This window comes from Bipolaris sorokiniana (genome assembly GCF_000338995.1).
Source record: "Bipolaris sorokiniana ND90Pr unplaced genomic scaffold COCSAscaffold_10, whole genome shotgun sequence".
NCBI lineage: Eukaryota > Fungi > Ascomycota > Dothideomycetes > Pleosporales > Pleosporaceae > Bipolaris > Bipolaris sorokiniana.
The window spans coordinates 775,691-789,017 of record NW_006911904.1 but is presented as its reverse complement, the minus strand read 5'-3'; the positions used below and the strand labels follow the sequence as shown (position 1 = coordinate 789,017).

Genomic DNA, 13,327 nt, shown 5'->3' with positions numbered 1-13,327 from the left:
AATTACCATATAGGGCAGGTGTTGACAGCCGTGTGCACATCGTGGTGCAATGGCGTACATGGCATGAACGCAAGCGATCCAGAGAGGACAATGTGTAAAATTCGTAATCCCTATCATAACGGGAAGATCCAAACAAGGGCCCCGAGCTTACAGATCCCGCATAATATCGTCAATAGTGACAGGTTTCCTGACTGCGTTCGAGAAACCTTCATGAAACGATACCCATATCCTTCCCGCATCTCCCTGCATCTCCCCAAGATCCTGCCGCCTCTTCGTCTCCTTCTTGCTCGCATCCGTCTCTTGTATTACTCGTCCGAAGAAGTCACGCTTGACAGCCTTCTTATTTAATGCAGCGATCTTCTCTTCGGTGGTCATCTCCTCCTTCTTTCCTGCCTCTGTCTCATCATCAAACTCGTCTTGACCTCCGCGGCGCTTGCGATTGGCCTGTTCCCGAAGCGCAGATTCTTTCCGCCATTCTTGCTCCAGGACACTACGGACAGCATAGCGCGCTTTTTCGTCTTTCTTGCTGGCGAGAGTCTCAAAGGTGGCTAGGACGTCCAGGGCTGGCTCCATGCGCCAAATGAAGCCTCCACTCCTGTGCGACACTTCTTCTGTTTCGATTCTGGATTTCTCAAAGCGAACTCCAGTTGCGACCATGGCTTCGACAGCCTTCTTTACCAACTCTTTCTCTGAGGCTTTTCGTACTGAGGCTGTGGCAAACGATTTTGATCCTGCAGCACCGGTGTTGACGAGAACAGGTTTGACGTCTGGCGACAACATGCGCAAGATATAGGGTATCAGTTCCATGGCCATCTCTTCTGGACTTCGAAACATGCGAGTTAGAGATAAGCTCAGAGTTGTTTGCAGCGCCATCAACTGAGCTCTGCTAGCTTTGGTCTGCTCCATTGCAGCAAAACTTGCACCAGGGCCGGAAAAGGGAGTTGGCTGGGCGTCCGGATCTGTTACGGGATTCGTAGTTGATCGAATAGGTGAGGCAAATAGGTCGTGGAATGCTAATACAGAGTTGGAAAGGTAGGGTGCAAGTTCCCATTCCTGTGAGCCATGCACGGCTGCGTTGATTGTGTCGTGGAAATGCAACCATTCGTAAGCTGCGTTGGGTTTGCTGAGAAAGGTGTCGTCTTGGAAAGGCTTCTCAGGGTACGCAGTAAAGCAGTCTGTTCATCGTTAGTACACTCTAGGTATCCGGTACTTTAGCAAGCTCACCAGTCACAACACGGTCACAATCGCCACTTGTATCGACCATCTCCCTAAGACGATCCATAGCGCGCCGTTTTGCCGCCTCAGCAACACCGATTACACCGCTTTTCGCTCTCGCTAATGCCGTTGCTGGATCAGTGGTTTCAGCTTGTTTGGGAAAGCCAGCGCCTTCGCGGAAGACACGATCAACCACATCCTTTGCACCACCTCGTCCCAAACTGCGAGTAGCACCTCCGCCATGCTTCAGGTCGTTGATGAGATTGTCTTCTATCCATTTCCGCGAGAGATGTGGCGGGTCTTTGGACTTGTAACCATGGGTAGCTCGTAAGCGCCCTGCTATCCACTCGCTGACTACCATGATGCCACGAATGTCACCTTCGCCTGTGCCACTACCCGTTCCACCCTCTTTCTTTGTGCTCACTCCCCACGTAGCCTCGCACAACCGACGAACACCGTCAGAATCGCATTGGATGCCTTCCTTGTTGAAGATATCCTGCATGCGCGAAACAACCATGTTAAGGCCAGGTTTGCGAATGTGCACTATCTCGGCCAGCGACGACTGTCGTAGTGGCCGTAGCGATGGGTGATAGAGGTCATTGCAGATCAGTATAAGTGGCCGTAAAAGTCGAAATTTGTCTCCCTTCTTCTTGGTTCCGGTGTTTGACTGTCCCTGCCCAAGTGCTTTTGAGTTTTTCTCGTCCAGATTGATCAAGTCAATAAGGGCCTTGATGAAGCCACCCTCGCCCGAGCCGCCACTTCCCACTACACCATCTACCTCGTCAACCACAACGCACACTGGTTTTCCCGCTTTACGGACTTTGCCATCTGCTGTGCTGGTGTTGATGCCGCGGACGTTCTCAGTCCCTACCATATCCCGAATGCGACCTTTGACAACGTTTCCACTGCGCTCATCGGATGCATTAATCTCTTGAACCTCGTAGCCCGCTTGCCGTGCACAAACGTGTGCAAGGGTAGTTTTTCCAAGTCCAGGAGGGCCAGTCAACAGTAGAATCTTGCGGTGCCTTTGCTCGTCCTCCTCGAACCCATTCTTTGCCTTCTTCGGTTTTGCCTTGACAGATCCTGGAAAGACGATAGGATCCCAAGCCTTTAGCCAACGCAGTACTGATCGATGTGTTCTTTCATCTCCAACCAGGTCTGTAAACTTTTTCGCTCTGTACTTCTCAGTCCACATGAGTGTACGACTGCTCTTGCCACTTTTGCTGACGGGTTGTTCGACGGACTGTTGTGGTAACTCGAGATTCTTCATTGAATTGCTCAGCGTCTTCTCTTGATCCAGCGTCTTGGCCTCGTCCATCAATTCGTGAATGTTGAGTCCATAGTAGCTGGTCCTCGCTTTTCCCTGAACAGGCTCCGAGCGCGCGGCAATGATTTCTTCATATGATTCGACTTGGCGTTTTGCCTTCTTCGGTATGTATATTACTTTCCCAGCCGCGTTACGAGCCACCGTGCCGCGCATAGGTTGTGCTGAAGTAGGTTCGTGTGACGTATGCGGTCGCTTGACGGGCGATTGTGACTGCGACTTGAAGCTGTAGTTGTCGAGCTCCTCGACTGGTATCGATTCGGGATCCGCCAATTCATCCTGGCTTGTCGGTGGTGTGTAGTCGGCAAATCCTTCTGGGACTTCGGGTAGGTCTTTGATGCTGCTCACTGCCCTCCTTTTCAAAGTGTGCTCCTTGAGCGCTGCAATATCCTCTTCATCGTCTGAGTCGTCGAGAAACCCACCAATCTTGCGGGTGGTGTTATTATTTGGTGCATCCTGCAACAGCTCACAGGCGTCTTCTGGGCGCTTTCTCTTCTTTGGCGACGGCGGTTGTGGGATTGATGAGCTGGGCGGATATGCGATAGGGGATGATATGAGCGGCATAATAAATGCTGGGGGTGAAGAGGGAAACGACGGGTCTCCAGTTGATATGTCGGTAGGACAGCACTTGATTGGCAAGTATCTGCGGCACTTTGCGGGTGTTTCTGGGAGGATTAGTACTGGTTGCAGTGCGTGTTAACACCAGCAGTACCAACTAGGCCTTCGCCCTCACTTCGAAACACGTCTGCAACTCTCCAGGCGCGGTGTTGTATGACGACTCCTGCGCGGGTCTTCTTATCAATGTCTTCAACGATGCACTGCTGAATTGCGTCGATATCGTCGGAATACGAAGGGGTGGCAGGCGCGCCGCGAATGAATTCGAGTTCCGAGTTGAGCAGAGCAGGATCGAACGAGGAGGGAATGCCTGGTGAATAACTACTCATCGGACCGTGTAGGCAATGTCAATTCACTGTCTGGTGTGGGGAGGCATTCTAAAGCGCTATCGACGCGTCGCGTGGAGTCGCGTTTCGACGCTAACCGCTTCTAGCCGCCTATTGTAAGTATGCATGTCCGCCAACATCAACACCAACGAGCAACGTCGAGATTCGCCCTTGTCATTCCTTGCCAAATGATATGATTAATCCAAAGTTCAAGCAGAAGGAAAATCCTCTCCAGACGTTATATGTGCAAAGTCTTGACGCATAGCTGGACCATTCCTTCTGCCCTGGACACTACTCTACATTCTAGTATTGAATAACGCATTATTTCCAGTCTGATATAATGGCGGCTTCTATCATTCCCTAACAAGCTCATTGATGCTCTTACATTTGACTTACCATGGCAAACCGAAATCGTCCCGCTATCTCCATATGGCCGCAACTGTCCGACACCAGTCGCACTAACAAGCGGTAAAAATGCGTTCGCACCCCCACACCACGGTCCAGTCACTGAATCGAAATATTTGTCTCAAGATTGGTCAACAGCACGTCAATCCACTGACTCACAGCCTTCCTGATTTGTATTGCATGTAATTTGAAATATTCTTCATGCTCAATTGGTAGTCCAAAAGCTGAATGGCGCAGCGGAAGCGCGCCGGGCTCATAACCCGGAGGACGCACGATCGGTAAGCAATACCTACTCACAATGAGTCATTCGAATTCAATTACTGACAGTATCTAGAAACGTGCTTCAGCTACACTATCTTCTTTTTTTGGATATATTTTTGCTTCTGGTGTCTTGTTGGTCTACAGACTACGTGTGAATGATATATCACCCGTGATAAGCCGAACAAAGATACTCACTATACATGCGCATACTTCACCCGCCGGTTTCCGTCATGTTTTTTTATTTTCTTACACAAAGCTCCAGCTATAGTACACCTCAAATGAAGGCGGAGAGAACGCATCTTGAACGAATACCAAGTGGGCATTGCACAAATTGTTTCTCGATGCAAACTGGTGCCAAGGCTCTTAGGGAAGGGAAGGAATCATAAAAATACTTGATATATGTCTTTTCTAACAAGGCGGAGGCTATGATACATAACGTCAATCCAAGGTACTGCCCCAGCTTACCCTTCAACTATCATCTCTCTCCACTCTCGCCACGTGCTTGCACTCTCTTTGTAACCACAAAACTCTTTAGAAGCACCCCAAACCAAGATATGAAAGAGAAAAATGGAGACAATCTTCTCAATCTCTTGGAATTCCCCCACTGTATTGTCGGATCACCGATGTCCCTATACCTGTAGGTGTGCGAATCATGAATTGTTCCGCGACCCAGCAGCGATAGCCAGGTATACTCCGCATGTACTCATAGAATACACACGCAGATATTCGCAATTTCCGGGAAGAATGTCGTAGAAAATGAGCTGAGTGGCCTCAAAGAGTGTCGAAATTCGAATGGCGTGAGCGAAGAATGATGACTCAAAAGCCGAAGCGGTCCCCTAGTTTTGGTATTGGTACCAAGCGAATCAGATTTGCCAAAATGGCTCTTGAATGGTAGCGTTCACTAATCTGTGTCGTCTGCGACGTCCTATCTTCCAGAGCGGCCTGCTCTAAAAATCTCCAGAATATGTTGTAAAGTTCTGCCACGGCATTGCCACAGATCACCCAGTTCACCCTCGTGAACTTCAGCAGTTCCTTTTCGAGAAGCCACTTTCCAAATTTGAAAGACCTAGCATGCAATCTTTCGTTATCCTGGTAGAACCAACGCCGCTGCAAGCCCCAATAACGCACAAGTATTGTCCTCAGGTTCGGAAAATTGTTCCTGTCGATAAAGGCATAACTGGCCGTACGGTTGGGGATGACAGAGGTTACCCGGTCCCTTGGTCGTATAAGGCAGTTCTCGTTATAAGACAGAAATTACTTGAGGTATTCATACTCTATGTGCCAGGTGTTGAGGGAAACTGGAAGCAAGCTGTTTCCATGTAGATCTGGCGGCACACAGTCACCAGTATCAAGATGAGCCCGTGTCTTCTTTTTGTAGATATAATACTCGAGAATCCTGTTATGTCCTCGCTCCGATATTCAAGTGGGATTCCGGTGCTATTGCGTCTCGGGTATGCATATATATGATAGCCTCCAAAAACTTGATCCCAGATCATCAAGCGCATCTCTGCCGGAAGTCGCAGCAAAGGCGACTCACACTGGTTGTGTTCCCATCGGTTCTTATTGTATAGTATATTTCCGAGAGCCTAAGATGAGAGGGCAGGCTGTTGCTTACAGCAAAGCTTCGCGTGAGCCTTCGGCAACTTTCTTCTCCCGTATGCTGCCTGGATTAGCCATCCTACCTCATAAGTGTTGATGGACAGCTCTTAGTTAGATTTGGGGGGATCCGGTCAGTCAATTTTGGGAGTTGTCTATTATATATCGTCTTTGTTCTTGTGTCTGAGGGTGTAGACTTAAAGCGATGTGTCGGATATCAAGCAAGGCAGGTTCATATATTACTCAAGTATGTGATGCAAAATTTCACTGATGTAATAATCAGCCCCCAATTTAACCTCACCTTTAAGTCTAGGCATTATAAACAATATTGCAACAAGTCAACAAGTCAATAAGTCTATTCAATCATATGAACTCTGACTCAAGGAGTCACTCTCTCCCACTATTCGATAAATTCACTGACAGATATGGGTTTGTGAGAGGTGCAACTGCGGTACCGAAGCGAGCGTCTCCCGCAGTATCGCCCATCAGCCAAGAGCCATTTCAATCGCAACATCCATCTAGTGTACAGCAGTGACCCTGGAGCCAGCCAGCTGCTTCTTCGCGCTTGCAATGCGTTCCAACTCGATTTGCTTTTGCTTATCGTCCAAGCCACCAGCCAGCGTACCCATGTCCTCGTCACCAAAAAGCAAGTCAATCTCCTCCAGCGTAAGCTGCTTAGTCTCCTATAACACCAATTAGCAATCTGATTCTATCTCCCACTTTGATATACACGTACCTTGAAGACGAACCAAATCGTGGGCAGTGTAACGCAAATGTTAAAGGCCACGAAAATAAAGTAAAATCTATAGGTAATATTATCCAAGCCAATGGGCGAGACCTGATTCCAGACTGTGCCCACCAGCCAGTTACCGACTGCAGTCGAAAACGCCGAACCGCGTCCACGTATACTCAGCGGCATGATTTCAGAAGCATAAACCCAAGAGATGGGACCGAATGATACGCTGAAAATGCATGAGACGAGGAACAGGAAAAATATGCCAGCGCCAGATAGTGAGTCTCTTCTCGATCCAGTAGCTCCTTCGACTTGGGATCCGAGAATGGCCTCACAGATGAGCGCAATAGAAATACCGATAGTACCAAAGAGCAGAGGCTTCTTACGTCCGACGCGATCGAGGAGGAAGATGATGAAGAAAAGGTTGCAAATGGGACCGACGAGGTTATAGAAGGCCGTTACAAGAAGATTTTTATCGCCGGTGATACCTAGATTCTTGTAAAGAATCGTATTATAGTAGCCGATGACATTTATACTTGCACTACTGTCAGTTTGGAGCAAAGCATAAGTGTCTGAAAAGAACGTACCCAGTCATTTGCCCAAAAAACTGAACAAGCGTAGCATGCATCAATCTCGTGCGCCATGCAGGTACCGTAAACATGATCCTCCATCCTGGTGCGGAGATTGCCCGCTCCGCATCGCTGGTTATCTTGATCTCATTGAACTCGGCTTGGACCCAGTCATCGTTGGTTCCATCGTAGTGCAGCTTCCGGAGTACTCTCAGCGCTTCATCTGCACGGTCTGTTTCGACGAGGTATCTCGGGGACTCCGGGAAGAACAGTATGCCAGCAATGAGAATCATGCATGGGACGCATTGGAATGCAAGTGGGAAACGCCAAGAGAAGGAATTCGTAACGGGCACTTTCGAGGAGCCATATCCTACCCAGGTCGAGACGATAAATCCTACTCCAATCATCTGTTGCGTAATTCCAGTGATGAGACCTATCCATTTTAGTCTTGAACAGCTCAGCGTTTTCTTGTTGGTACAGACCTCGCGTTTTCGGATGAGCGCATTCCGTTTGGTAAATGGGCACTGACATTGACAGTAGACCTACCGCCCACCCCGCCATGATTCGGCCAACGAGTATCATGGCGAGGTTCTGTGCGGCGCATTGAAGGATTGCACCAACAAGATTAATGGAAGCGGCAATCATAATGGTCTTTCTCCGACCAACGCTGTCCATAGTAAACCCACCCCTGCCAATTGTCAATACAACTCGCCTCTTCTACAAAGGCTCGACCCTCACATCAACGAGCCGAAAAAGGCTCCACCCGAGAATGTAGCATTGACAGCCCCTATAATCGGCGATGATACATCTGTCCTGAAGAAATCAAGAAAGTTTTCAGATTGAATAACAATCGTCATCACTCCCGAATCGTATCCGAAGAGAAAACTGCCCGTGCCAGCAAAAATGGCAAGGGCCAAATTGAAAAAGAGCCCCATTTTTTCGCTGGTCCTCGAATCAGTCTGAGAAGTAAGAAGGGATAACTCGATACTGCTGGTATCCCGCGGCTTTTAAGAAGCTGTTGGCCAAGGTACCAATTGCCCCGAAACGCAAAGTATCGATGCATGTTGGTCATCCCGCCATCCAACCGGTATTAGACACCAAGCATTCAGCCGGAAGCCCGCTCCTAGTTTCCAACAATTTGCCCATCATAAGCTTCTAAACGTGCGGCTTGGCGGGGGTACGGATTGCTGATCACTAAGAAACTAAATCCGGGGGGAGAGTGGAATGATGTTGGGGTGCAGTAGTAGGAGGGGCGGGGATTTATGTTAAATTTCCGCCAATAGGCAGCATGCAAAATGAGAGCCTGGACGGCTCACACTCAAAAGTTGCAGCAAACATGACTGCGGTTCTAATCCCTAAGGTTGGATCTCTATGTTGCATAACGAGTGTTGTCCCGCGGAACTGCATGACCCCTCACAAACTAGTAGCGCTATGCTGCCCTTACTATCCCAGTTTCGAGACTTTCCAATCCCCGCTCAGCACATCCATCCCTTTGACTTCACCATTAGCGTTGACCTCTAAGATACCCTTGTACTCGCCCTTGGTGTCCACCAACACTGCTTTATCACCTGATTTTACGCCGTAGAGTCTAACCTCGCCGCCAGAAGCGAGCCAGTCGTATCCGAAGCCGCCCTCGCCTTGAGTTTGTCCGAGCACCAATACGGTGCCTTCACGAACAAACAATGGCAATTGGAGAAATCCATACTTTTCCCTTACCCATCGGCCACCTTGTTCTTCTTCGCCATCCCAGAAGCTGAACCAGCGACCAGGCGGAAGATAGAACTCAGCAGTACCATCTTCTTCAAAGACCGGAGCAGCCAAAATTTGGCTGCCGACCATAAATTGGCGATCCAAGTACCAGGACGTGGGGTCATCTGGGAATTCCAGAGCCACCGCACGAACACTAGTTGGCCAACCGTTTGCGACACTCTCCTCAGCCTGAGCATAAAGATACGGCATAAGGCTACGCTTGAGTTGCACCCAATGTCGCAGCACATCAGTACAACTCTCGGGCTCTGTAGAAGAGTCGTCGACCAGCCATGGCACGCGGTACGAGTTTGAGCCGTGAAGTCGACTGTGAGAATTGAGTAGGCCAAATGCAACCCAACGCTTGTAAATCCAAGGGGGTGGCTTGCCCTCGAACCCTCCAATGTCGCTTGTCCAAAATGTGAATGATGCAAGTCCCAGACTCAGACCCCCACGTACTGACTCGGATAACGCAGCAGGGGTAGACTCGCAGTCACCTCCCCAGTGAAGTGGAAATCTCTGGGAGCCAGCGCATGCCGTACGCGCAAACAGGATAGCTTCATGCTTTCCGTATCGCTTCTGGACTGCCTCGTATACTATCTTGTTGTAGATGAAGGCGTAATAGTTGTGCATGCGGTTCGGGTCCACAGTCTTGTCGTGCCACTGGACCTCCTTGGTGGGAATGCGCTCGCCAAAGTCGGTCTTGATGGAGTCGACCCCGGCCTCGAAAAGCTTCTCCATGCAGTCCCTGAACCAGTCGCATGCTTCGGGGTTCGTGAAGTCGACAATACCCATGCCCGTCTGCCAGAGATCCCACTGCCACACATCGCCGTTTGTCTTCTTGAGCAGATAGCCTTTGTCGGCTGCATATTGGAAGACAGAACTTGCTTGACCGATGTAAGGGTTTGTCCAGACGCTGACTTTGTTGATGAGTCCGTCTTTTTTCATGCGCGTGATTTGACCTGCAGGGTCGGAGAAGGACTCAGGGTCCCAAATGAAGTCGCACCAGTGAAAAGCGCGGAGCCAAAAACAGTCAAAATGGAAGACCTCAACGGGAATTTTGGATTCGGACATCTTCTCAACGAAATGGCGGACTGTCTTTTCATCGTAAGAAGTTGTGAAAGAGGTGCTGAGCCACAGTCCATACGACCATGCAGGCACACGGTTCGATTTTCCAGTGAGGATGGAGTACTTTGTGAGAACTTCCTTTGGAGTAGGACCATAGATGAGATACCTTAAGGGTCAGTCGTTGTCATGTCCCGGTATCTGGCAATCTTACCATTTCAATCGTTGTCCTTCAACTGTAGTCTGCAGTCTAGCACACCTTTCGCTTCCAATTTCTAGGTCAATCTTATCGGGAGTATCAATGAAGACGCCATAGCCTCTGGAGCTCAGCCAGAACGATACGTTCTTGTAGGCTTGCTCACTCGATGTGCCGCCGTCTTCATTCCAAATTTCAATATTTTGGCCGACCTTGTTCCAGGCTCCAAAACGCTCACCAAGCCCATGAATGGTTTCACCGACGCCCAAGTCAGTCTGAGTGAACATGTAATGCTTGTGAGCACCCAGGTCTCCAGCAGTCTTAGGTGTGCTCAAAGCCGGTGAGTAGGCAAGGCCTACACTGCGGTGGCCAAGTGCGGTCAACGATTTTGATCCATCGGTGGCGTGGAATTTGATATCAAAAGTGTGCTCATCGGAACCGACAGTGGCGCTCAATGCCCCTGAGGTGATTGTGGTACCTTTGTCCTTCTTTACAACCTCACCCTTGCACTCGGGCTTCCCGTCCGGGAAGAGATCAAAATCCGGACCAAGGCGCCTAGCACCGGCAAAGTGCGTGACTTCGAGGGAGATGACGCCATCGAACTGGGCTTCGACTTCAACGGATATCGTGCTCAAGTTGAGGGTATCGCCACGAGAGAATATCTTCTTACTCGGACAGAGCAGTGTGATTGCCTTTTTGTCTTCGCGAGGGGTAACTGTGTATACTTCCTCTGCATGCTGGACTGTAAAGCGGTCATTGACCAGCCACATCCCTAGGTTGCATTAGCCAAAATTTAAATAAATCAATGTTGGCAGTTTGCAACGATACATACCATCGCGAAACTTCATCTTCTCGGTCGATGTGTGCTTGTAGGCAATGTTCAGCTAGAAGTGTCAGCGCCACTGAACTTTGGTCGCTCTTTTCATCTCAAAATATCTCAAGATGAGCAGAGGTACCATCTTGACGCTCGGATGCGCGGTCCGGCCCGTGGAGTGTCGCTGCGAGCATGTGGACGGATGCTTCGGTGGCAGATAGTCCGCTACCCCTCACAACGCGGGGTAGCACACCAAACACCCCATCAATGGACGCTTCAGAGTTGACTTTTGCATGTCTGAATCAGATTGAACCCTCCCATCTTCTTTAGTTGTATGGTGCGAAAATGATAGTGCCCAATTCAGTTAATCTTCGAGACCCACTTCGGAGTCGGTGCGCGGGCTCCACCAACGGTCAAAAGGGGTACGGGGTACGCTCCGATACCGACTACAAGACGTCGTACGCCGCCGACGCGGCTCTTTTTTATCATCTTATCTCTCGCGATGCTGAAGTGCTGGCATCAAGGGGGTAATAGGCTTTCCAGCCCAGCGCCCGTTGTCGCCGTTGCCCAGCCCCGAGGGCAAACTGGTTTTTCACCACCCCCTATACTATGCAAGGGGTCGCTGCGACCCCAACGAGCAGCAACCGTCAACTGAATAATAGCGACTTGGTTACTTTCAAACGTCAGTACCCACTGATAAGTCTTGGAATATTGATTTTGGAGTGCGGCACAGTCTCGAAAACAGGCCAATTGTCAAGTGCCGCAGCTAGCTCCGTGGAACAGAAGCAAGGAGAACAAGAAACAGTAATCGAGAGTCAGTATCAGCCGTTTGACTTGCCTTGAGCGAATCGTCCATTACGTGCCCCACTATCCGCCACGACTTACGAGGCAACAAGTGGTTCTGATCGCCAGGTAGGTGTGATGATTTGCCTCAAAGTTTCGGCGCAGTCACTGCGTGTTGAACCCCTTTTGGAATGTAGCCTGTGCATTGACGGTAAGCCGATCATGTGCTAATAGTTTAAAAAAACATAAACCGGCGTGTGATTCCGCCGGTAGCTTCGTCGTGGACAGGTCCAAAACAGCTGTTATCCTCCGCCTTTTGCGATCATCTACAAAACCGCATTGCATTCCAACTCGGCCCATTTTAACGATACTACTTGTTTTTTTCTCCTTTGCAGGCCTTGTTCCGAACCCCGGTGGCACCGCAAACATGACAATTACAGTGATGGTGTTCTACACCCGTCGTCCCGAAGTAACACCGGAGGACTTCCAATCTCACATAGAACAAGTCCATCTGCCCATATATCTGGAAGTGTTCAGCGGAAACAGACCACTATCGTTCACAATACGGTAAGGACTACTCTGCACACACTGTTTGAAACAAGTGCTAATAAATTTCCATTCTTTAGCTACACCGAGCGGGTTAGCTCTGGAACTGGAGATCGATTAGGAGCAGTAACCTCCATGACGGGACGAGCTGATCCTGAGGATCCAGTTGTTCTTATTGGAGAACCAAAGGAGCTGGGATGGGACGCGGTCAGCGAAATGATATTTCGAGACGAGCTGCATATACAGCAATGCCTTGCTGTCATGAACGGAAGCGGCGGGGAGCGCATTAAGGAAGACGAGGACATGTTCGCTATATTGGACAAAACGAAGGCAATAATCATGACAGAAAAATCTGTTTTGATGTAGGCAAGATGGATTGAATTCGGGCGGTATTGGGCTGGTTGGATATAGTACAAAAGGAAGGTAACGGCGTGCAATTGGAATGTGTGCGGTGGCTTTTTTTCCAAGTTAGAGTAACAAAATATCGGTGTTGCAATTTCTTCGTAGCCTTGTGATTTGACAAGTGCTGACCGGTTCGTAGATAGTCTCAATATTATGTAATACGAAGATGCAGCAATGCTGTTTGTGAGGTGTAGGAGACAATAGACATAACATTCATCCAAGCCTTTGAGTAAATAACCAGTGGAACTGAAGTCGATACGAATTGAGTAGCCAACACTCACTGTGACGTTACATACCTGCATTTCACCTGACAAAGACGTTGCAGCGGATACGGTGCCGGGTACCACAAAACACGGCCCGAAGCCCATTCTGCCAAGCCAAAGTCACGCGATTCTACCCTCTGGGGAGGAGTGATAGACATTGCAGGGACCACTGTCAAAGAACTCGAAACCCCATACCAATTATCCGCGACTCACACAAAAAGTCACTGCTCAATTTCGCCTGACCTGACAAACGTCGATACACGCGAGCAACGAAAAAGCCACCACGTGCTATCAGCAAAGCTTGGTTCCGAGCAAAGACTCAAACTACTTCAAATCGGCCTCTATAAATAATCTAGATCTTAGAAGCACGACATAGGCTGACTACATACGCGCTGAATACAGATCCTGGAGACCGTAGACCTGGTTCCAGATGAGCACAGAAAGGGGGCAAAGGGGTGGGAGGGGACA

General features: G+C 49.4%; 5 protein-coding genes across 5 annotated transcripts; 2 read left to right on the top strand and 3 right to left on the bottom strand.

The window, feature by feature from the left end:
• Nucleotides 1–13: 13 nt before the first annotated feature.
• COCSADRAFT_121269 (uncharacterized protein) lies at nt 14–3,486 on the bottom strand (the record flags this gene model as incomplete). The annotated part of the gene is made up of 3 exons (XM_007703675.1): nt 14–1,175; nt 1,225–3,204; nt 3,252–3,486. 3 exons carry the CDS (start codon nt 3,481–3,483, stop codon nt 148–150), a joined length of 3,240 nt encoding a protein of 1,079 aa, XP_007701865.1. The 3' UTR covers nt 14–147.
• Nucleotides 3,487–6,260: 2,774 nt separating this feature from the next.
• Nucleotides 6,261–7,979, bottom strand: COCSADRAFT_162094 (uncharacterized protein; the record flags this gene model as incomplete). The annotated part of the gene is made up of 5 exons (XM_007703674.1): nt 6,261–6,425; nt 6,479–7,010; nt 7,084–7,477; nt 7,527–7,732; nt 7,783–7,979. 5 exons carry the CDS (start codon nt 7,977–7,979, stop codon nt 6,261–6,263), a joined length of 1,494 nt encoding a protein of 497 aa, XP_007701864.1.
• Nucleotides 7,980–8,296: 317 nt separating this feature from the next.
• Nucleotides 8,297–11,029, bottom strand: COCSADRAFT_121265 (glycoside hydrolase family 31 protein). The gene is made up of 3 exons (XM_007703673.1): nt 10,884–11,029; nt 10,070–10,823; nt 8,297–10,024 (listed from the first exon to the last, which is right to left on the bottom strand). Exons 1-3 carry the CDS (start codon nt 10,897–10,899, stop codon nt 8,488–8,490), a joined length of 2,307 nt encoding a protein of 768 aa, XP_007701863.1. The 5' UTR covers nt 10,900–11,029; the 3' UTR covers nt 8,297–8,487.
• A 105-nt stretch (nt 11,030–11,134) lies between these two features.
• Nucleotides 11,135–11,758, top strand: COCSADRAFT_38431 (uncharacterized protein). Its single transcript, XM_007703430.1, has one exon. The coding sequence runs from the start codon at nt 11,475–11,477 to the stop codon at nt 11,706–11,708; it is 234 nt and encodes a 77-aa protein (XP_007701620.1). The 5' UTR covers nt 11,135–11,474; the 3' UTR covers nt 11,709–11,758.
• Nucleotides 11,759–11,931: 173 nt separating this feature from the next.
• COCSADRAFT_191736 (uncharacterized protein) lies at nt 11,932–12,800 on the top strand. The gene is made up of 2 exons (XM_007703672.1): nt 11,932–12,215; nt 12,275–12,800. Exons 1-2 carry the CDS (start codon nt 12,076–12,078, stop codon nt 12,558–12,560), a joined length of 426 nt encoding a protein of 141 aa, XP_007701862.1. The 5' UTR covers nt 11,932–12,075; the 3' UTR covers nt 12,561–12,800.
• Nucleotides 12,801–13,327: the final 527 nt, after the last annotated feature.